The sequence below is a fragment of the Amblyomma americanum genome, chromosome 4 (genome assembly GCF_052857255.1).
Source record: "Amblyomma americanum isolate KBUSLIRL-KWMA chromosome 4, ASM5285725v1, whole genome shotgun sequence".
NCBI classification, from domain to species: Eukaryota; Metazoa; Arthropoda; class Arachnida; order Ixodida; family Ixodidae; genus Amblyomma; species Amblyomma americanum.
The window spans coordinates 133,060,986-133,086,047 of record NC_135500.1 but is presented as its reverse complement, the minus strand read 5'-3'; the positions used below and the strand labels follow the sequence as shown (position 1 = coordinate 133,086,047).

The 25,062-nt window shown below is 43.9% G+C and overlaps 1 protein-coding gene across 1 annotated transcript in view; it reads left to right on the top strand.

Moving 5' to 3' along the window:
- The window catches only part of LOC144128366 (cell adhesion molecule Dscam1-like), a 221,703-nt gene that overhangs the window by 170,484 nt on the left and 26,157 nt on the right, over positions 1-25,062 (top strand). The window contains exons 5-15 of the mRNA XM_077661725.1: positions 1,042-1,197; positions 4,438-4,740; positions 11,747-12,070; positions 12,987-13,132; positions 17,030-17,291; positions 18,452-18,613; positions 20,029-20,322; positions 21,107-21,226; positions 22,188-22,361; positions 23,066-23,213; positions 24,079-24,227. Coding sequence (XP_077517851.1) covers positions 1,042-1,197; positions 4,438-4,740; positions 11,747-12,070; positions 12,987-13,132; positions 17,030-17,291; positions 18,452-18,613; positions 20,029-20,322; positions 21,107-21,226; positions 22,188-22,361; positions 23,066-23,213; positions 24,079-24,227 — 2,238 coding nt within the window. The remainder of the gene's footprint in view (positions 1-1,041; positions 1,198-4,437; positions 4,741-11,746; positions 12,071-12,986; positions 13,133-17,029; positions 17,292-18,451; positions 18,614-20,028; positions 20,323-21,106; positions 21,227-22,187; positions 22,362-23,065; positions 23,214-24,078; positions 24,228-25,062) is intronic.

The window sequence follows — 25,062 nt, the reverse complement described above, 5'->3', positions numbered from 1 at the left end:
GTTGGGGAGGAAGCTACGCAGAAAGCTTTGCTATTGATGGAGAAAAAATAAGGTTATCCACCATTCAATAATTATTCAGAAAAGAGTTCCTTTTGTATTTGGTTACAGACGGACATGTCCTGCTTCAGCGACACGTAATCAACGTCCCCTAATTTTCAAAGTAAGCAAAAAAAAACGCCTTATCCACTGAGTACTAAAAGAAAGTTCTAGAATTTAAAGCAATAATATATATTCTAATAAGCACTTTTCTGCACAGACATTCAAATACGTATATCTGGAGTGACCCCTCAATAAATGCTTCTGAAGTCGGTGACGAGGAAAATATATACAGCGAGTAGAAGTAAACATGACGTTAGGGTTTCAGATGACAACATAAAATAATGTTCAGAGCCCGAAGCTTCCTGTATGATTACATTTTAAAATTAAATTGCGCAGAATCTTTATTGTACGTGTACGCCCTCTTTCTTTTTTTTTTTGCTAAACACAATGCAATGACGCCTGTGCACATCAATCATGTGAATTCCTCGTCTCCAAAATCGCTTTTAGTTTTGACAAAAATACTGCTTCCTCTGATTGCAGCACTCTGACAAGTATATCCAGTGGCTTATATTGGCTGAAAAGTAGGGCACCATCTGAGAGAAACTCATTGTTCTTTGAAATTCACACACGCTAGTTCTTGATATCTTGTTCTCAAAACAGCGTCAGTTAGAAGCGGCGGCTGGGAAATATCGGCCGAGTTTTTGGAACGAAGCGACAAAGGAGCCTCACACGAGCTGCGAAAAAAAGTATACTAATACTGAGAAGTCATTCTCGCTTCTTCGAATTTTCCCCGCGGTCCAAAAACGCATTCCGAGAAATTGTTCCCAAGTTTTCCCCTTCCTCTGCCTCATTCCGGGAGACAGAGCCTCATATCGATCGTCGCCACCCATCTCTGCTCTCTTACGGGGCTTACCTTCCTCATAATAGCGTGATCGTCGGCTAGGCGGTTGCGTGTGAGCGCGCGCGAGTCTTTACCATTTTCTTTTCTCGGCTGCGATGCAGATGAGAATTCCAAGTACGTGGCCTTCACCACCGGTGAGCTGCACGTGCGGCGCGCGGGACCGGAGGACAGTCACCACTCGTTCCAGTGCCAAACCAAGGACACGCTCACCGGTGCTGTCGCCAGCAGCATCACAGCAGGGAAGCTTGTCATAACCGGTTCGTCAGTTGTTCAATTATTGTTCATGTTTTAGAGTAGCCTAAAAAAACGATAACCAGACAAAAAAGCAGAAAAAAACAAGCCGTAGACCCCAATGCTGCAATTAAAGACAGCAGAAAAAGGTCTGCCATGCGGAAACCTCGTGATCTCTATCTGATGACGTTTTTAGCCTGACCAGGTGATGTCGTCATTGTGTGTATTACTGGTCGTGTCCATTATATTACATGATGTGACATCGCATCGTTGACCTATAGGGACACATACTGCCACAATTGTCAATGCCCCTTTAAACTTCATAACAAGCTCTCCTGCGCAACTATCTCAGCGCAGATGGCAATCTTATTTCAGAAGAAGGCTGTCAAAGCAGTAGCCGCCTATCCTATGATAATCTGGATGTGAACGTAAGAATACCGGCAGCGTATGGCCCATGCACTCGCCATATCTTTGAGAAAAGGCACAGCTGCTAAGCTATGCAGAACAAAACAATAAGCTACCATGGCTGCATTTCCCAAAAAGAGCAGTAATCCGGATGATTTTCGCCCAAGCCATTGCGTGTTCTCACTTCTCCGTTGATTGTATCCACTTGGGGGAAGTTACACTCAAATGCGCAATGGCGGCGTTCGGCTATGTTTTCTTATTCGCCATGTAGCCTAAGCAAGAAAGTTTTTTACTACTGTTCTTCTGTTGACCAAGCCAACTTTGAATTTCTGAAACATAAAGCTTTTGCACAATAAAATATTATTTATGAAAGTAGATAGTAACACTCTTTGCATATTACATGAGCTAGGAAAATGCATAACTAAAGTGTTGCTCATTCATTTGTAGTTTCCACAACTGACACAAGGCTTTCGCGTGAGAGCAGTAGTTGAGTTGAATGTGCGTGGTCTACTTCTAGTTGTCAGCTTTTGAGAGTTCTTTAGCTGTTTTAGGTGCGACTCAAAGTGAAACAAAAATAAGCTCGTTATTTACACGCCGTCTAGTTTACATTCCCGTAAATAAACATGTAAACGATGACGCTCGTTCTTCCTCTTTGAAAACACGTTACCATGAATAATAATGGGGTGATGAAACAATATTTTTAACGACTCACGAAACGGGGTTCTCATAAAAAGAGGCGCTACCCATTACGAACATGTCGCTAGGTTTTGTGTGATAAATATACTTGGAGATAAATACAGTTTTTGAAATAAAAAACCGTTGACCTGCCTCCGTGGTATAAAGCCCAGCAGTGAGTCACTGGCTCTGCATTCTTCTGTTTTTGTCAGCAGCAGCCAAACGCTTGTTCCCTAAAGAACTCCATGGCAGCCGCTTTCTGGTACTCTGACTAGTAACTATCATTGGCACACGGTGATTCAGATGTGTGACTGGTGCACTGACATTTGCTTCTCCTTTATCCGGCCAATAGTAAATTATCTGGCCTGTTGTGTTCTCATAGCCCAGCGAAACACGTGCAATATGCTCGTCAACACACTAACCACAGCTAGAAAGAAGACTGTACTACAATGGGGACTGTTGATAATAACCCGCATAGCCTGGGCTGAGTCCTGAGATGAAAAATTTGTTTTTGGGGCAAGAATGACGCAGTATCTGTGTCACATCTGGGCGGACGACCGAATCGCGCCCGAATGGAAGGAATAAACGAGGGAGTGAAAGAAGAAAGGACAAAAGGCGCCGTAGTTGAGGGCTCCGGAATAAATTAGACCACCTAAGAATAGTTAACGTGCTCTGGCATCGCACAGAACACGGGCGCGCCTTTGTGTTTTGCCTCCATTGAAACGCTGCCGACGCGGTCCGGTTTGAACCTGAGTACTCGGGATCAGTAGCCGTGCGCCCTAACCGCTGAGCCACCGTGGCGTGTACCTGGAATCAACAATTTGACCATTGTGGCCACCCAAAAAAGCGACAATACATGTTGTTTTCCTGCAGCTGAATCTATGCACAGGACCTGAAAGGTCAACAGGTGATGTTGTTCCAGCCGCACGTTTCCCGACATTAACACTGCTGCCTGACAGGGACAACCCCCACCGATACACGTCCCCTTACGCGAAAAATAAGCGTATAATAAATTGTAGCACTTCCCTGATGAAAGAAAAGCAGATAAGTTTTCACGGAACAGTTATACCCATCGACTCTAAATTATAATCGCGATACAGAATTTTTTCACTCTTTTGAATTCCTTCACACACATTGGAATATATGTGAAAGGTGTTTACGCTCGAAAGATCTTTAGCAGAGCAGTCTGTTTCGAATAAAGCCAAAGACCATGGACATGGGTTCCTAGAAATCCCTTTTTACGAGAGCACAGTTTCCGGGATTAAAATCAGCTTATTGTGCCTGCATTGCTTTTTATAATTCTAAGCAGACAATATTTCTTCGATATTACCTTCCTCTCTTGTTCTCTTCATGATTTTCCTTTCCCTGCCTCATGACTTGTATACAGTGAGATAGACGAAACACACTACAGGAACTGTACAGTATCGCATGACGAACCATAGTTAACCTAGAAACTAATGTGCATTATTAGGAGAACAGGTGGTGCGGTCAAAGTTTGTGCTACACGCTCCAAAACGCCTGAAAAAATTCATTGAAGTACATGCGTCAGTACTTACACTGGCTTCAGTGGTAGCTCGTATACTCCATCCGGATCCACGATATTACGTCGTCTACGTCATCGCTAATGTTTATTCGGCTTTGTTCCTTTGTACAGAACAACAATTGCATGCAGCCATGCGCTTTGTAGTGAATTTTATTCGGAAGCGCACACACGTTCAATTTTATGAGTCGCCTACATTATCTCTAATCTGCTTCCGTGGCACTATGCGTTAAATTCACACAACTTTTCCAACTTCAAAATCTCACAACAGTAGCCCAAAGCACTTCCCGAATTGCCCGGTCTCTAGGTTATATGATTGTAGCAGCCGCATTCAACAAACCACTTGACAATTTTTTAGATAAATCACACCTTCGCAAATGTTGCTCTTATAAAGCTGGCGCCGCGAAACTGCACTCATAAATTTGAACCAGCGTATTATCCTTTCAAGTTTGTATCGCCCTCTTGGTATTAAAACTGATACGGTTTCTCGCTCACTAAAATACATAAAACTTTGACGTGCCCCGATGCCGATTGTAATTTATCCAGATTTTATTGAACAATTCAATATATGCGATGAACAAGCGACGTTGAATATGTGAGGAGATTTGTGTTTCTTAAGTGTTTTGCTGCATCGCACTTCTCGCAGAGCCACACTCCAGCATACCGGCCAAGGTTATCCACTGGAGCCGCCAGGTGGAAGGCCCCCAGGGCTCTACTCTGTTCGTGCCGTGCGAGGCGCAAGGTCACCCTCAGCCGTCCTACCGCTGGTTCCGCCAGTACGGGGCCCGGCTGCGGCCGCTGCTGCCGCTCACCGAGCCGGGCATCGTGCTCGTCGGGGGCACCCTAGTGCTCCGCCGCGCATCGGTGCAGGACAGCGCCACCTACGTGTGCGTCGTCAGCAACGGCGCCGGCGCAGAGGAGAAGAACGAGATGCAGGTCCTCGTCACCGGTGAGCGATTACGGCAGGTGTTAGAATGTGGAAACGAAAGCACAGTATCAAATGAGCTAAAACACAAGGCACGATTTCTTGAACGGGCTCCTTCCCGCCTTTGTTTTGTAGCGTGGTCGATACCTTAGCAAACGCTTCCTCCAGAGATGACCCTCGCACTAAAATATACAACACTACTGCAACCTTTCCTTCATTTCTTCTACTGATGAAGTCGAGTACCCAGATTAGACTACGGGTGAAAACTACGCTGTTGCCAGTCATCCACTTCTTGGTATCTGTCATTGGATCGTGCTGAAAGCCATGCTCTGGTATACATAAAAAAGAGTGACTGGCAGAAAGATAGGAAGCAAGGCGGGATACAACCAGAGAATATTTAAAAGCTGTAAGCAATATTGACCGAGCACTGTAAATGCCTTATTCTCCAACGGGGCAGCGGTACATGGAGTACAAAAAGCCAGCAGCTGGGCAAACATTTATTTCAATACGTGTCGAAAAGCGGCTAGTTCTACACAGGAAAAATGAATTACGAATTAATAGCGGAAAAGTGCGAATACGGAAGTCAGTCAAAAGTAGGGTTTGAAAGAAGACTTCGGATTCGCAGTCGTTATCGAACAGGGTTATGGTGCATGCGCGTGCATTCCAGGTACCTGGTTATTGCGTCCTGTGCTTGAATTACTAGAAGTCTCCTTTGGGGGGCTGCTGTTCCAAATCTACGCGCTAGTTTTTAACATATTACTATAATTACTTATATCCAACTCATAAAATTGAAGCCTTTTTAAAGAATTGAGTTGCTTACAACAAAGCTTAATTTTATTTTGGTTCCTTCTGACGGAAGACTGTTTAAGTAGCATTCTCCTGGATAAAAATCGCCTAGTATCGATCCGGATTTAACGCAATTATTAAAATATTGCAAATATATATATTATTATTACAAATATACAAACTATTATAACAGTATTGTCATGTGCAACCACATTCTCACGAAAGAGACACGCAACGCAAGTCATTGAAGTAATACAACTAGCAACAACTTACACCGCAGGCAGCGCCGGGGCACCACAGTGTCACCACAAAAACTGAGCCCCCTTACGTCTTTTTAAATTTATTTACTTCTTAGTATTCGTATCACACCACGGCAGCAGACGTTCTGGGCTTAAAAAATCCTGTAACTCTTTAACTTTGAGCTCTTTAAGCTTAAAATCAGGTAATCATAATTTATGTTTTGCGAAACGGACATGGAAACCCAGTGGCCACGAGCACGTGAGTGTAGTTCTCGGTGACCGCTCAATCTAGCACATTGTCCCGATATTGATTCTCCATAAGGAAGCGTGAAAAAAAGGAAGAAATAATAGCAAGAAAATAAACAGAAGATGTTTTCGTGGAAAACTGCCAGCAACATAATTTCCAATTTTTCGGTTTTTCCTCAGCTGCATATGAAGAAAACCATTTCCCCACTTTTTGCTCGCTATCCATTGCACCGACCTCAACTCCGCCGACCGCTTCAATAGCTACTTAATCTTTCATAGTTCGACCGTGCCCCTTGCTAGTGTTCTGACCCCAGCTTGCGCCCCCTTTTTAAGTTAAAATATGACCTTCGCGAACTTACGTCAACTGGTCTTTGCAGTTCGTGCCGCTTCTTTGACGTTTCCGTGTGGAGTTGAATTTCTTTTTTGTTTATTACTGGCAATAACCCAAACGCTTTCGCTCTCCTCTTTTCCCCGGTGATCGCTTCGTTACCCTCTGCGGTCTTTCGCGAATAGCACAAAGAAGATAAGCTTTGCCTTTTTGATATTTCTCGACTTTCATTTTAGTCTCTCTTTCCTTGCTCGGTACGAAACACCGCCTCTACCGCCTAGCACTGAATGTACTCCCTCCAACGACGTCGATTTATCGACGCAATTTCGAGACCCCGCTTGGCACTTCGGCGGGAATTCGCGGGGAAAAACACAAAACTACGCGGGAATGAAAGTCAGAATAAAGGCCCACCGTTAGTATTTATTTCTTGCTTGCTGGTTGTTCAGAAAGCTGCAAGCAGAAAACGACTCAAAGAACGAAAGAGAGATACTCAGAAAAGTGTGAAGATTTGTATAATGATCGAAAGTTTTTCTTGATGTTCTGAGTGAACTCACATTAATCATCCAAAAGGTATATGATATGTGGCTACCTCAAGATTTACGCATCTGCGGCTCTTAACATTCTGCACACCGCTCGCGTCTCGTTTACGCCGCTCTTTTGTTTTCCACTTTGCCTTTTTTTATCGAAGTAGTCGTGTGTTCTTTTCCTTTCATTTTCGGAGAAGAATTTGTTAACAGTGTCTGGACGCTCTCTCTGAATGATGCCCCTGTTGGATTCCAGGTGACACCCGGGGCTGTTTTATTGCTTTTATTACATTTCTGGGTCTTGCCAATCAGGATCGACCACCTAAGAGGGCCTCGGCTAAAGCTGTAATTCTTTAAACGGTAGCTTTAAATCTTAAAAATCTACTTAATGTTTTCACTTCTGACGCTAATGGCAAAGCCTAGCAGTGCAGTGAGACTACTGAACAAAAAAAAAAAACAACTGGAGCTAAGTGTAGACATACATTGGGCTAATAATGTTCGCAAATTACAACATGAAAATATAACGTACGTTTCATTTCAATAGTGTTGTTTGACACCGAGTGGGGTTTGTTATTACGTTGTTTTATTAGTCCTTTCGCGTTATATTTTTGGTAACGGCCTTCTATGATCAAAGAGGGTTTGTGTTCTGTCACTAAATGACATCGCTAGTGACGCTTTTGTGCACTGAAAAGCTACTGGGTCATTATAAAATATCACCGAAAGTGACTAGTGGAAAAAGGTTAGTGCCACGTGGCCGCCAGCGTGCTGAACAAGCCATGTGGGTTGTCTGAAAAATAGTGAGAAAAGGAGTGTGTGATCAGCCGGAATCGCGTGCTTGGTCTGCGTCGGAATGTGAGCCAGGAGCAGCTGGTGGGTGGAAGAATTGCACTTGACAAATTATTCTAGCATATACCACTTCTCGTGGCGGGTGGTAAAGATTGCTGCCCTCTGTTTTCCGTTGTCTATAAAATTTTAACGCACACAATGCGCAGACTAAAGGTTATGGTTCTCATTTATAAATGTCAAAAGAGAGGCTGGATTTTGCTGAAAATGTGAGTCTTGACGTTCTCCAAAATGGCTCTCTAAAACGGCCTATTCCTTTCTTGAAGTCAATCAAATATGCTCATTTTCATTCCTCCCCCTCCCCTGTGCCGAAGCCCCATTGCGGTAAGTGCGTAAGTGAGGACGGAAAAAATTTAATCAGGGCAAAAATGCGAGTGTGAGAAGGCAAGGTTTCTGGTGCAGTTATCAGGCACTACCAAGAAACGATGTCGACTCAACAGCAAGTGCTGCTAAGAACAGCGGTGTAAAGGCGGCTTAGTTCAAGTCAATTGCAAAGCTACTGTCATGAGAAAACACGCAATCAGGAGTTTTAAACAAAGAAATCCTTCGTCAGTTTCTAGCAAGAAATGGTAGACACAATGGCGGCTATTTTATTCCAGAAGCACGGGACACGGAGGCTAAAAGCCGCTATCGATTCGCAATTAGCTCAAAGTAAACAGCGCGCACTTTGCTGAGTACGTACTATGCAATCAATACGTAAAGCTTACTGACTCATTGTCCTGCTTGTAAAAGCTGCAGGGCTTGCCTTCAAAGGATTGCATGACTTCGATACCAATAGGACTTAGCGCTATCAAACAGACCAATATTATCTAAAGTTTTCCTCGCTTAAAAACGCTTCGCGATTTCATGGCTCGTGCCTCGGATAAATAGTCATTGGTTTGTGTGACAGGCCTGTCCAGGTTTTCATCATTATTTTGATTATTACCGCTTTTGTACTGGCAGGAGAGACACTTAATAAGTTTGAGAATTGCTTCGTGTGGAGTGCTTCAGGTCGAGTGTGTTTCTGCTCCTGTTTTTATGTACAACCAGCTTTATTTGTGTCTCGACGCCTTGAAACGGGATTAAAACGAGCAGCTAAACTAATTGTTCAATCCGAAAATATCAGAAACTACCAAATTCATCCTGAATATAATAGAAAAATTCTTTAGTGTCGTTTGCTGCCAGTTTCTTTGTATGCATGCTAGTGCTGAAAAGAACACATAGCATCTTTTTCTAGCCCTAAAATGAATAGAAATATATTTCAACATCAGAATACATTACACTTAGGTTGCACTTGTAATTTATGACCCATAGAAAAGAGCTGTGTTCTATTACCATTATGAGCAGAGTGTTACCGCTCCCAGCGCTAATGAAAAAATGTCATAATTGGGATTATTAGGGTGGGTCGTGATTTTATGAATAATATTTCTGCTGCAGCAAACTACCTCTGCGGCAGATATCCTACATTTCTTGGGAATTGTTTCGAGACACACTGCCAAACAAAATACGTTTCTTGACTGGATCAGTGAAACATCAGTACGCACTGTTATTTTCATCAACAAGCAAGTGCAAAGAAGTTAAGACACGTAAAACAGTCAAAACGCATTGAGGTTTTTAACTGTATGTGCCTAAGTTCAAAAGTGTATATGAGGACTCAATGCAATATTGAACGACCAGGTCTCATTTTGAATAATACATTAGTAAGAATCATGCATAATACTGAATAAAGCGAAAGCTCGTTAGCATACCAAAATTGGTCTTTTTGAGCTTGTGTTGCGAAGAGTCACGTGTTTCAAAAGACCGTGTATGCCTACGGAACGGTTTTAGATCTAGGATATTGCGTAGGTCAGTGTGCATAGTTAAGCCGGCGAAAGCACTTAGTAGAACTTTGAAATTCTGTGAAAAAAGCATAAAAGCCTCCTAAGTTTCATAACTTGAACTTATAGGAAGCAAGAAATAGCGTTCTTGACAAAGAATCTAAAGTGAGAAATTCTTCCCTGTAAGGCAGTCTACTGGGAGTCTTTCCAACATGCATAGTCTAAAAGATACCGCAACAAAAAAAAAACGATTGATGGCGTTTCAGCATTACTAAGCACGATAAATTGTGCGAAAGCAGGCTCTTGCGCAGAGACACCACAGCCATCTGTTGTTGCACGAATGCCCGGACGCGCTATCCAACTCGGAGCAAACTGTTACCACGTTACTCTTCTCCTCTACATCAACTGAGTCTGAGTTTTTCATTATTATTGCCAAATTATAAAATGAACGCCGGCGGGCTATTGCTCAAGTGCCGCGTTTCTGCGACAATGTAGTCAAGGCCAATGCTTTTTGTGTCAGTGCCGTGTTCCTACCAGCGCATGCAGCAGCACACATCTCTCTGCAATTTCCGCTGGGTAGCTCAAAGAGCGAATGTGGTGTCCACTGACCCAGAGAGCCAGTTATGCGCGTTTGCTTTTCTTTCGTGATTGTCTCAGAGGCTTCACGTCCACCTGAGGATTTTGCGATATAGAAGGCTAATAGTGCCTTTTTGCGCACGGATGGAAGTTGATGAAGACGACGACGTGCAATGCACAGCACTAAACTATGCCATTTTAACACGATGCAAGATTGGTTGTGGCGATAGCACACTGCTCTCATGCAGTGGCCAGTAAAGCTGATGTGTTGGCGTCACCGCAGGTTTGAAACCCAGTCGCGGCAATATTCTGCAGGTTTCTGAGAGGCTTCAGACAATTATCGCCTTTTTTGGGACTGCTTGCGAAGTCGCGATTTTGCACTAAATGTTGTGGGACTTCCTAATGTGGCCAGGGAATCGCAGCCTTTAGAGAATTATATGTGCACCGGGGAAAAAAATCGATAACTCCGCGGGAAAACGGCTGCAATTATGGAAGAAACAGTGCGGAAGGGTGTAATTAATTTTGTTTCGCATGAAATTAAGAAAAAAGCGTCCAAATTAACTGTGTTCACCGCTAATGAAACGTCATACGCTACTGGTCCCAGTGGGATAGAAAAACTGAAAGCTGTTTAATTGAAAACTTTTGGGGACAAGAAAAAAAAAGGAAAGAGACAAGAAATAAAACTATGTTATAGCATGCAAAAATAAACAGGAAAAAGTGCATAACCTTTATCAGCGTTATTTGTTATCTATATTCCCTTTTTTTCTAATTAATACGCATGTTTGTTTTATTAACTACAGAATGTGTCTCCTTTGCACTTATATAAAAACGGGGCCCTTTTACTTGGGCGTATTTGTTTTTACTACATTCAGAGAAAAATTCAAATCTAGCACCGTAAGTGAATTTAAAACCCCATTGGTCTTATTCTCTTTGCGCACTCATTGCACCCCCCCTCCCTTTTTTTTCCACCAATGCAAATGCCAGATGGGAGGGATAACGATCCTTGCGCGTTACTGGTCCTCTAGTTATACCTTTTTTTGTTTACCATGTACTGTGTAGCCTCCTATATATGAAAGGTTGTTTTTCTGATGTTGAGAAGTGAAAAAAAAAACATTAAAAAATTCCTTCACTTTTATACATTTAATGATACAGTTATTAAATTTGCATTAAAGAAAGGCATCGATAAAGTCAGATGCATAAATTTGAATGGCATACTTCTGTCAGCATTTGGCAGTATGAACAAGACAGCAATTGTGCCATTTTGAAGAGGTTGTTCTCGCAAACGGCACCTTTTCATGTTGTTTCTTCGCTTGGCTCTCCAGGTTAGAGCCTTAAGCGAAAATTAATAGCTATTGTTCCTCCCATCTTCCACCAGCAGCAGCTCACGATAGTTTGGTTAAGCTAACCGTGAAACGTGCAATAAAAAAACAAGACTATCGCAAGGCATGCTTCACGCAGTGTAAACGGTATGGTTACCTCACGAAGTTTACGCTGCCAAATAAAGACCTCTCACAAGTTTTAATTCTTACATGTTGAAGGAAAGAGTGGCAGTAATAAATATTATATCTCGGAAACTTGGAAAAGTTGCTGAAGTATGCCCGTCGATAACGTCAATATAGTTCAGAATTACCGGCCAAACAGTCAAGTCTGCGTCCTTGAATTCATCAATCTCGAGGCAATCTTTCCCTGCAGAGCCTCTGGAGGTACAGATGTGGCCCAGGACGCGGGAGGTCCGTTCCGGAGACTCGATGACACTGAACTGCAGTGTTTCCGGGTTCCCCGTGCGCTCAGTCACGTGGTCCAAAAACGGACATCCAATCACTGGTCCAAGCGCTGCAGCCTCAGGATCCACGTCAAGCAGCGACGGCGGATCTACGCTCTCCCGACGCGTGCTCATGCTCAACCGTTACGCGTTGCGGATCCAGGCGGCGCAGAGTGACGACTCGGGAGTCTACCAGTGCCACGCTTCCAACGAGAGGGACTCCGCCCAGGCGCATGCCTACGTCCACGTCAAGTGTACGTGCATGTCGAGACCATTTTGGTGTCGGGTAGCGTTGTAGGTTGAAACAAGCTTTGGCGACAAGCCAGGGTTCGGCACGTCTATATTGTGTAATGAGTGGACTTCAGTGAGCAAAGCCAAAAAGGGTCTATTAATAAATTCATTGTGAGAGACATCGGAACGATACCACCTTCATTAATTATTATTGAATCTAAGTCCCCGTGAATATTAGTAAAATTACATTGCCGCTGAGGTACCCCGGTAGATTCCTGCATATGCGGTAGTTACAGGAGGCGAAACGAACGATGTGTCTGTTTGAGCGTAAGCGAAGGTGAATAATACGCATGAAAAGAGGAGCAGAGCCAAAAACGTGCATTCAAACCTTTTTCAATTACAAATAAGATACACGAGTATCGAAAGAGTCGAAATGTCATGTTGAATTTCTTCGTGATGAAAATGAACAACACTACTGGAACTGTTTTATTGTTCAATTTTTTTCATTTATGTGTCTTACCTCACGGCGATACAAATAAAAATGGAAACATTATTTAACTGTTAATCTCTGGCATATATTCTGCATTCCGGTAAGCCTTGTTTATTAGCCACATTTGTGAATGACACCACAAAATGAAGTTTGAGGCCTACGAGGAGAGAATTGAGTGTTGGCAGCTCGTAAAATGTCCCACTATTCATCAAAAGCCTGCTTTTGTTGTCGTTGTTCATTTCCCCCAGAGAATAAGAAAAATGTCTAATGATGGGACACAGCTTTAAATTCTCGCCAAACGAATGACTAGGCTTTATGTCGGCTCCACCTCGTTTGTGATTCTAGTCCTGTTTGCGTTGTGTTGGTGATGGGTGTGGAATAATTCACCGCATGTGTTCTTTTGAAAAAGAGTGAAAAAGGCAGCGCTATCTTGCGGCACATTTGTGCAGCCGAACCGCCAGTCCTGGTGTCCCATTTTGAGGACTCCGTGGTTCGCAGAGACGAACCAGTGTCACTGCGATGCGCAGCCACTGGAACACCACTGCCCCAGATTACGTGGTCTGTGTACGACGTCCAGGTTCAAGACTCCAGCAGGGTGAGAGCGGGGCTACCTGATCTGTCTTAAGTGCATGTATTGGCTCTCATAATGTTTATAGGAATTTTGTTTTTCATAAATATCTCTTCTACTTCCTTGTTCGTGTTTGTAGTGTTAAAAATGGTTCTATCGAGACAGAGACAGCGCAGTTTCTTTGAGCTGAAGATATAAACTGTAAAGCGCCATCAAACCAAATATTCTTGTGACGCCAAATTTTCGAAGCACCGAAACAGTCAAATGAGAACATGTATTAAAATATGGCATTCGTACACTTCCCTCCACATGCATACTACGTTCGGTCTCAACCACTTTGTTTAGGCAAAAAATTATTAGTGGCTTGTAAAAAGCGGTTTGCTGGGTCTTCATGCTGCTCGCAATCTCGCACTCAACCCAATTATTTCTTTAAGAAAAGCTACAGCATTGCTTCTGAATTGACAATGAATAAAATTTGAATGCAATTAAACCTGACTGACTTAGCAACCTAATAATTAGAAACAATTTTAACCTGCATAAAGAAGAAAACGCTATAAATCTACGAAGAAATAGTGGGAACTCCTCACAGTCTGGGAGCCGCGTATGGGCTTCGGCAAACCAGGTATAGACGAGACTTCTATTGCCAACTAGGCCCGGCATCGGCAACGAGTCTCCTGTTCATGGGGAGCGAAGCCTAACTTAAGCATCGGATTGTATAAATTTCCGAGTTCCTTTTGCATATCACTCTGCAGACATGGCTTTTGCTCGTCCGTTTATTTGATTTAGTTTTCCATTTATTTTAATTTCATAATTTTTATTTAACACAAGACAAACAAGACCTCTCTTTTAACAAGTTTAACGGACGTTTCTCAGTGGTTGAGGGGTTGAACGCCACGCTCACGAGCCAAGAAGTGGTGGCTCGAGTTCCCGCTCGATATTTTTTTTTTCTGCGCTATCGTATTTTTTTTCTTCAGAGGCACTATGTACCGGCGGTGGAATACGATAACCACCCAGTAGCGCAATGATTATTTGTTGAGTGATGTAGCCACTGTTGTTCTGTCTGATTGTTCTGGGTTCTGTGTGGTTTTGAGATCACAAACCTCTGAACCAACCCTGATTTTCTCGACAAGAAGTCGCCGACACCGTACTGTGCTCTCAACGAAACCCTTAAAAATACCACGTTAAGTAAAGGAAAACGCACACCTTGCAAAAGAATAAGATAACACAGTGTCAATGAGCACAAGGCTGACAAGTGGTTGGGGGAATACCTCGATTTGCTAACACGCCTTAAAAACACTCCCTTAGCATATTCACAGAAATGGCGCACATTGAGCATTCGTGGCATGATCAGCCATCCGAGGAAGACCCGAACTAAACAGCGCAGTCGTAAAGCGTCAGCACATGGCATGGTGACTTGGGTGCTCCCACTAAGAGTGAACGCTCGGCGCTGCTAAGAACATTTTAGGGTGGAGACGTTTTGAGGTTTTTGCATTGGGTAGCGTTGCATCATTTATGGGTGCCTTGTTCGCGGCCGTCATCTATCGTTTGGCATAACATGCTGTATGTCATTCTGTAGTCGTTTGAGCCAATGCGTACGCGGGTGTGATCACTGATTGAAAACCACCGCTGCCAATGGATGCGCCTAAGAACAGCAGGGGACGGATCCACATAATTGCCAGCATGTTCGACTCATCGGCTCGTTTCCACTTTCAAGTCTGGGCGTGTAGTTGTGTTGCCGTGTGTACAATAAAAAAGGTGCAAGCGGATAATGGGAAGGAATGAGTGAAACCTCAAGCCACAATGAGAAAAGCAGTCGAATATTTCTGCGTGGTTCCTTCGTCCATATTGTCCCCTGTACGCTGCTCTCGCTGCAGCGATGAAGCCTGCGCAAATTGGTGCATTGTGTTGCGTTGGACCGCCAAGGTGCGTGCGCCCACTAGCGCACAGTCTTGCCCTGCAACTATGTCCGCGTCGGATTAGCTTACATAAGCCATCATCAGAAGGACTGTAAGCCGCAGCCAACCAACAGCCGCTCTGAAGCCAGTCAGTGGTGAGTCGACAACCAGCTGACAGTGCCACGCCACAGAGCTTTGGACTAAGAGCTTTTTTGCGAAGAACTTGTAACAGCTATTTTATTATTAACGTGCACGAACTTATTCTCACGAAGGGAGAGTTTTCTAATGTGACGGAGCGCGGAGATAACTAGAGGTATTATGGGGGGCACAGCGGAGCAGGAGGCACAGTCTGTTTCGGTGTTCACCGGGGATACACTGTTTAAAAATAATTTAAAACGCTTTGCCGTTGCGTGCTTTATATTTCTATAGTTTATTTCGCTGAGCTTGCTTTCCCCGGGTCTGATGCTAATGGAGCAATCTTTCGTCATAATATAGGGTTTTCCCTCGAGGTATGTAGTGCATCGTTACTTTCGCAGGCGGAGACAGCCTGACACTCTTGCGATTGCGCCACTGGCGATCTTCATGCATTACAGTTTAGCCAAAGAAACTCTTCCTTACGCAGTTGTGTGTTAGAGTATCTAGTACTTTGGTTTGTGTTAATTGCTTCGCAACTGAAATTAATTCTAAAGACAGATCAAAAGTGGTAGGAACAATGACACGGCACCGGTCCCATTGTTCGCATCTGCCTTCTTTGCCCCTCTTTTTTTCGCGCCGCCCTTAAAATCAATTTCAACCTTTTGTTTGTGGCGACCACTGTCTGTGACGCCCATATAGCACTTTAGAGACATCGCTTTTGGACCATTTCAGCGATCTATGATTTTGGTAGCGGCTAAACCGTCTTGAACTCGGGCTGCATAAGCGTGTACTTTGATAGCTTGTTTTTCTTTCTTTCTTACCATGCTCCTATCGTTCCCCTTCGGAAGTGTGGTGTGGCACAGCTGTATTAACCTAACGCCGCACGCTAACTTAAAAACAAATGTTCCATCACATAGCTCTGAATAAGAATGACTCCGCCCAGCGGACCACTGAATTCTCGACCATGCTGACCGATGTAGCTGCAGCAGCGGACGATAGCAGGGACCCTGCAACCACCTTAGCATGGTGCTGGACCCAGGAGCGATCTGTGTCGCAAATCCGTTTTTGAGCTTTTATTTCTTTCAAGAGCACTGCGATAAAAGGCGGTGAAGCTTGACGGGTCACAGTTGCCAAAAACAGTCAATACAACAGTGAATATCAATCTAAGTCACGAGTTTGAGCATCCGTTACAAGTTTGCGGGCGGCAGTACGTATGGCGACTGTTTATCGCAGGTTTTCGGTTCATGCCACGCCCTAACCCACAATTTGTGGCCCCTTTTGAAAAAAAAAGCTACAAACTTTTGGAAGAGAAGTGAATGGTATATCGTCGCCCTTTTTGAGCGTTCTGTACGAAATGCACGTAAATCTTTCACGACAACACAATACATGATGCACTGTTTTTTTGCATTACTTCAGAAGCGAAGGGCCAAAGTGAAGAAGCGAGGAGGAAATGGATAAAAAAAATGCTGTGCATGCGAGCTCGAGTACTCCCTTGTTGGGAGGAGTGTGTTTTCCTGTATTCTATGGGTATCTTTATATGGGCCTACCTCTATCGGCCGCCACAGCATCTTTCGCAATTACGCCAAATTGTGCGCACAGGAATTGTTTGTTTTCCTTCGAGGAAGAAGGGCACCCGAGTAAGTGCTTGATTGACTCCTATTCCTTTCTACCTGAGGCAGAGAAATTGGAAAGAAAAACAAAGGTAAGGATCAGCTTCGAATTTAAAGCCACGTGGAGTACAAAAGCTGGCAGGTTCTCGAGCTATTTGGTAAAGTGCGTACTAGTTAGTCCTTGCAATGAAGGGTTTTGTTTTTACTTACGGACTAATACAGAGCAGCGCTGCTCGAAGAGAATCTTGTTAAAAGGCGTTGCGCGGCTGTGGTGCTCGTGGCAGGTTCGCGTCGGTGACTACGTGAGCCGTGACGGCTCTGTGATCAGCTTCGTGAACATTACGCGGGTGCGGCCCGAAGATGGCGGCGCGTACCGCTGCGAGGCGTCCAACGAGCACGGAGCTGACGCCCACTCAGGCCGCCTCAACGTGCTGGGGCCGCCCGCAGTGCATGCCATGCACAACCGTACTGTGGTGGCCGGCCGCAGGGCGGCGCTTCACTGCCCCTACTCCGGATACCCAGTGACCAGGGTGGTCTGGAGGAAAGGTGAGTTAGATGTTCAGGTGACATGAATGCACAGAGTAGCCATTATAGCTGGCGATCTTTTTTTGACTGTTAGAGAAAGCAAGAGAAAGAAGGAGGGAGGTAGGGTCTGTAACTGAGCCCCACTGCCAATTTATTGTTTGCACGACGCCTGTCTTACTTTTTCTCGCTGCGAGGGTGTTGCGCTCCGTCACGGGTGTATCCGGCGCCATGTATGGTAACTTCTTCTAACTAGACGGGATTAAACAATTTGTAATAATCAAAAAGGTTTTTTTCATCTTGATTCTCTAGTGTTGGAAAATTGCAGTAAGGTTATAAATACACATCAAATATCTAGTAAAACAAACTTACTGTGTTTTAACAGGATGCTGTTAAGTGCCACTGAGGACCACATCACGTTGAGTAAGGAGACAGGGCGTGTGTCGACTTTGTCCTTTTTTCTGTACTGACAAAAAATTGTCGAGAGGTATATTGTGATATTTTATGTTAAAGAGACCTGGTAGAAACCTATAGGCCGGAATCAAGATCTTACTCAATAGCGACAAGACGAAATCAGTTGCTATTTTACAGATCTCAGTGTAGAAAAACGCCCACAGCTCAAAGGAAGTTATTTTATTTTCTGGCCTTTAAAAGAATGAAATGCTATATTGTTAAGCATTCCTCTACTAAAACTACAATATAACGCTGCCGCGTGTGCTATGTAGGCATAGGCAACCAATCAGCGTTTGGTTTGTCTGGTTCTTTTACTTGTTTGTACAGATGCATATGTGGATTTTAACGCTTTGATAGCGCACTGTTTGCAAATATATTCTCTCTAGTAAATAATTAATTTAGTAAAGAATGTTTTACATACCAATAACATTTCCTTTCAAACTGCGCCCATATACCGTGGACTAATATTAGACGAAATGAACGGTGGGGTGGGAATGCTGACACCACTTGTCCTGCGCATTGAAAAAACAACATTGTTTGCTTAATCAAAAAAAAAATCCACCCTGCCTCCCCCCCTATTTTACCTCTTTGCTGCATTTCCCTTCCCACGAAGAAAAAGAGTGACAGTCTTGCTGCTTTGAGGCTGCCGTGCAAAAGTCAAAGGACGCATTACGAGCTTTTAAAAATTATTTCGAAAACATCCTCGGTACTTCTCGTTCCTGGTGGCACAGACGGCAAGAGCCTGCCGAGCAGCAAGCGCGTGATGCCCTACCAGAACGGATCTCTGGTGCTGGAGACTGTGAGCCGCAAGGACGACGAGGGGCGATATTCGTGCACTGTGCGCAACGAACATGGCGCCGAGGCCAGGAACCACCTACACCTCAGGGTACTCGGTGAGCGCGCGGTGCTATCCGATTGGGCTATACTGAGTTGCGAGTCTTTATTTTATAATCGCTAGGTGCTCAACTTTTATGTCTTGTCAAATATTTATACCAACTCTGTCGGCAATGTTAAGACGAGGTTCTATTTTTTTTGCTCCCGTTCATACTCTTTGTGTGCTGCTGGTACTTCAAAATTGCACCTGATACTTTTTGATATTTTGAAATATCATTATATGCGGTCAACGTTTCTTTGTCTGGAAGGCACTGATGCTCCAAGGTTCCCTCTGCCACGACCGAAGGAGCAGTGCTACATTCTATGCAATTTTTTGGGTTCTGTCTTATTGACTATTTGGCGCCCCTTTCCCACCATCTGCAAGAAGTAGCGCTGTTAGCAACACCGGATCTGAACAATATGATACTAAGGCTTCCAAGCTGCTGAATTTTCATATCTTGTTTTTCTTATTTGGTAGAAATTAAAATATTTGCAATTTTGTTTTAGTTACAATACTTATATAACCAATATCTATCATCACAGAATATCTCTGCTTAATGCGCACTCGAAGGCTTTCTTGGAAAACGAATAAAAACTTTCCTCATTACTGTAAAGCTGGCTTTGTCTATTTCACGCCATTGCTAAACAGAGCACGCTTTACAGAAGATGTTTTGGGCATACTCGGGCTAAGAAGCCGCTAAATTTTCTTATCTTGTTTTTCTTATTTGGTAGCAATTAAAATATTTTCAATTTGTTTTGGTTACAATACTTATATAACCAATTTCTATCATCACAGAATATCGCTACATAATGCGCACTCCGAGGCTTTCTTAGAAAACAAATGAAAACGTTCCTCAATACTGTAAAGCTGGCTTTGCCTATCTCAGGTCATTGCTAAACAGAGCACGCTTTACAGGAAAGGGTTTGGGCTTTTCTTCACAAGAATCCGTAAAGAACTATCGGAGACTCAAAGGGAGTACGACTGATTTAATGGAATCAGTATATCGTTGAAGGACTCCATCACTGCTCGAAGGGGCGGAAAAAAGAATGAAACTAACCTGACGTCCTTTTCACAGGACTCAATATCTGTTTTGAACGACATACAATGTTGGTCCACAATTTCCAGTTTCCGCTTAAGAAAAGAATATCCTAAGTTCAAAAAGATGCCGAAGACCAAAAGTATGATGCCACAGTCCACCAGCTTCCGACCTTTGTTGAGAAAGCAAACCAACATTGAGCTGGGCATATGAGGCACCTGTCCACATTTTCTTGCTGTTCTTTGCGACGATATCAATTTTTACTTTTTGGGGCTTGCTCCCCCCTCCGTTCTTCCTTTGCGCCGGATTGAATTATTTCCCAGACATAATTAAAAGGCGCCGTTTTGTATCCTTCTACTTTCCCCTTCGTCCCCACCCTCACCTTATTGCGTGTGCAGTGCCCCCTTCGATCACGCCCTTCTCGTTCCCCGAGAAGCCTCAGCTGGGCTCCCGTGCCAGTGTCACGTGCAGCGTGCCAGAGGGGGATGCCCCTATCCGGTTGTCCTGGCTGCGTGACGGAGTGCCACTGGAGTCCGCCCCTGGCAGGGACGGAGTCTCCTTCGGCCACGTGGACGACTTCATCTCCACACTGGTGTTCAAGTCACTGCGGGAGGAGCACACGGCCGTGTACACCTGTCTTGCCGCCAATGAGGCCGCTGCGGTCAACTACTCGGCGCCGCTAGTAGTTTATGGTCAGTAGTATCATGCGGCGCACTGTTCTTGCCTCAGCCGAATGCCTCCGAGTCTTAACCACTGTCATATATCGCAATGATCAATTACAATCAGTAGAATAAGTGCTAGTTTGTCGCTTTTATTGTGCATTGTCACAGTACAGCTACGAATAGAAAGGGTAGAGCCGGCACTGTTTTTTTGTGGAGAAACTAATTCTTAAGCCAAGTTTATGCCTTATTTTTCTATCTTTCTTAAGGAGATTTTCGGTGTTTTATTGATCTACGCTTGTATTCATGAGTGTTTAAATGAACGAAAACGACATTTTAAGTACTCTGATCACAGGTTCTAAGCTTTCGAATCAGAACATATAACATAAACGGGAACAAAAAAGGCCTCCAGTTGCCGAAAATCGAATATAAGAGGGTGGCTACAACTCTGTTAAGTTCAAAATGACAACAGAAAATTATATGACAGTTAAATATACTATACCAAATTGCGAAGACAATTTGCGTCGTTATTAAAAGACATATTGTGAATGAAATGTAAGCGAAATTTTTATGACAACACACAAATGAACAGGACGATCTGTGCCACTGATGCACAGTAGTGCGCGTCTTTCTGTCTATTTGTGTTCTGTATCGCAAGTAGCACGCAACTTCGATCATGATCAACCTACTGACCCTTTTGTTCGCCTTATTAGATGAAAGGCTCTCTAAAAATTACCCTGACAAGCTATGCACAAGCTAAATTAGTAAAGATGGCGCGTTTAATTCATGTACTTTCCTTTGCTTTGCTGGCTTTCAGCTCCACCAAGATGGCGGCTAGAGCCTACCGACGCAACCGTGACAACAGGCGAACGCGTTGTCCTAGACTGCCAAGCAGATGGCACCCCGGAACCCAGGGTTCGTTGGAAGAAGTCGGCAGGTTTGAAGGTTTTTCTTTTGCCGTATTTTTTCGTATGCTTGCCTAATGATATATATATATATTTTTCGCGCATCTGGTATATGGTTTATGGTTGCTTAACGTCCCAAAGTGACTCAGTGTATGAGGGACGCCGTGGTGAACGGCTCCAGAAATTTCGACCTCCTGGGGTTCTTTAACGTGAACTGACATCACACGGTACTCGGGTCTCAAGAATTTCTCCTCCATTGAAATTGGACTGCCGTGGCTGAGATTGGGCCCCTGTCTTTCAAGTCAGCAGCCGAGTGCCATAACCCTGAGCCACCGCGGCGGTCTCAACTTAGCGCACCTGGAAACAGAAAACAAAATATATCACTGCATTGTCTAACCTTGTTTCGGCGCCGCTGCATTATAATAATCTTAATATGTTTCTCCAGATTACTTCCCAATGATAAATTGGTGTTTTTCGATTACTTTCGAATATTGATAGAAAGTGCCGTAAGTATTAGTGTTTTAAGATTACGCAACATCAGCGGAGACTATGGTGCACAAAATAACTTACTCTTCAAGCATTTCACAATTGCATCTAATATAATGATGCATACTTTTTATATCACTTTGTTTGGCCTTTTTGTCACGTCTTTATGATGGCAAAGCTTTAAAGATAAGCCGCGTACGATTACTCATGTGGGAAATTACATGTCACTTTTTTAAATCAGCCGGCGTATGCGCTTTTGAATGTGGGGCACATCCGGTATCAATTATTTATTACATTGCCCTGCGTTAAGCTAGAGCCTTTCACTGTATCTGTGCAGTTTATTGCCATTCGCCATATAGTTTTTGGTGCATGATGCAAGGAGCGGTATATATTCAATGCCAGCTGCACGTACAACGTCAGCATGAAGGAAAAGCAATATCTCTAAACTGTATGACAGAATACGACTATCATTCCGTTCTGAAAAAAATACTCCCTTATTTGTTCCAGGTCTTCAAAGCACCGAATTCCGGACAGTAATCAGCAGTTCGCGCATGCAAGCGCTAGTGAATGGTTCACTGGTTATCCAAGAGGTGGACACCTCTGATGCGGGAGGATACATGTGCGAGGCATCAAATGGCGTCGGGCTTCCGCTCTACACTGTGGTGCAGGTCAACGTTCACGGTGAGCAGCATCACGTTGTGGTCAGGTTGTCACTATGCACCGTTGTGCACATGAGCTCCGTGGGGCTGGTTTAGAAGGAACAGTTATATACTTAACGTAGTTTAAAGACCCCGGATTAGGGCTTTTACATTAAAATGTACATACAGCCCCTACACCTGCGCAAGAAAATCCAGAGTAAATGAAAACACATACAAGGGGTTCACATGTTAGAGGCAACTTAAATGGACATCACTCCGAGTAAAGCTAAAATTTTGATGATCTGGTACGTATTATATTTCCTCAACCACGCAAAAAGGACAGAACGAAACGGAAACCCGTCCTTGTTGCGCTGTTTAGACAATGTGACTGCGCACCATGTTGCCCAAATTTCAGCATCTACACTTGAACTGCAGTAGCGATTTCAAGGTAACCCGGATACGAGTGAATGTTTAGCGTGTCAAGTGTGGCCGATAATTAACAAATGATTTGAATATTCGTGGTCAGTAGTTTTGTTGCTTATGTTCAAACTTGTCCGCCTGCACCAATAGTACTAAACAATAAACGCTGTAATTTTAAACAGGAAGAGCGGTTTAAGGTGCCGAACTAAAATTATGCGTTTATTCGGAAGAACATATGATATAGTCTGTTATTTCAGAACTATTTAAATTACTACAGGTTGCATTGTGTAAAAAAGTAGAAGCTATGGTGCTCTTCGTTTCCTTCAGCTCCGGCCAAGGTACGGCAACGCTTCATGTCTCACATGGCGGGCAGAGGACAGATGGTAAAACTTCGCTGCGAAGCCACTGGGGACGAACCCATCAGTTTCTTTTGGTCCAAGGACAACAAGCCCATTAAGGCCTTTTCAAATCCAAGGTAACGTTCATCTATGCTTGATGCTCTTCCTGACTCCTAACATTGACTTCATAAAAAATTACGCGCGCCATTTCAGTGCTGTTTGATACCAGATTATTCACTTACCCATGTGCCGTTAATGACACTTTTAAAAATTCTTCTGCTATTTCTCTTGCTGATATTTGTAGATATGAGTTCTTCACAGAAAGCGGGAGAGGAAGGAATGCACAGCAAATGCCTATTGGCAACGGGCACCGACCATGCTATAATTTTCTTGTCAAGTACCAAGACGACTACAACCAGCAAGCTGATTCACATAAGAATAATGAATGCAGAACTATTGTGAAGGGTAACGCCCTAGTCTCAAAAATTTTACTCCATTCTTTGAATATTTAAATGAAGTGTTGCTTAGCTATTTTTTTATCCAAGCTGAACTTGATTGTTAATATCAGTGCACCTTATTCTAGTTATATTTGCGAAAGTGTCCTAGGATGTTCGATTTTACGTATAAAGTCTTCACATTGCACACGATGAAACGGCCCTATGTCTGCTGACTTCATAATTACCAGATCCTTGCCATCCTCATCCAAATCGCGTGAAATTCATTTTAGACATGTATTTTCAAAGAGAAACGATTGCGGGCAGCACGATAGAGCAACGTTCCCATGAACTTCCTAATCTCCCTGCTCCGATGCCCACGTGATTTTGCGCTTTCAGTTCGCCAGCACCATCGTAAGTCTTTTTAAAGAAAGACCGGAAGAGCCAGACACCTTGAGAAATTCCACTGAAAGCCCTCATCGCTCTGTTGGCAACAGTCTCAGTGCTCCCACCAAGCATGCGATTCCAGTCACACCGTTTACGTGCATCGCGTTTCTTCCGCCCACAGGTACAGCATCAGGGACCACTCTCGAGAGGAGGCTCCCTGGTCGGAGCTCATGATTCTCCTCGCCGAGAAGAACGACACCGGCACGGTAAAGTGCGAGGTGTCAAACGCCTACGGTCACGACGAACAGGTCACCCATCTCTCCATACAAGGTATGCCTCATTATAATTCGTTCGTTAATCCGGAGTGCTTCGGAAAATCCCTGATATTTCGAGTGCGTTGAAAACGAGGTAGCGTAAAAAACTTGGACTGTACGCCTAGGGTCTTTCCCTGCTGGGGTGAATTCATTCAAGCTGAAATATCATGTGAGGTCTTTAAAGGGTGTCCGGCGGTCACAGCTGAAATCGCTAGAGGGCTCTTTCCAACTGCACTCCTATTTTGATGCGCACCTATCATCAGTACCTAACGTGCTCTATCCGCATGTCGCGCGAATATTCACTAACAGCGCCTAGCTTGGTAGCGTCGCTGGTGCACATAGAAGATGTAACAGCTTGTTAGAAACAAACACATCATTTGAGTCTCAATAACTTTCCAGCGTCTTGCTGTTGGTTATCTTCGTCGCAAAACTGCATGGCATGCAACTCCTCTCTAAGGCCTGTATACGTATTATAAGCTGAGCTGCAAATAGAGCTGTTTCAGAGGCATAAAGGCTTTGTACGATCAAATGCAAGCAGCAGCGCTGGACTTGGCAAAGATCGGGTTTGCCTTTGAGCTGGAATCTCGCTAACTGTCTCGGCATTGTAAACACAGCATCCCAACGCTCACCTTGTATTGATCATCACGTATTAGTCGCTAGCACGCTTCTTCTAGACACTACCGTGCCGCGTGTGTAAGAAACACATCGCCTTCGAATGTTCGGCATGGCATCAAACACATCAAAACATTTTCAGACACTAGCACACCATCATATTCTTGCCTTTCTGGTGCTGTTCCTTCATACTTTTGTTTTCCTCTCTTTTTGCTTTAATCCTTGCCCACGTGAATGCA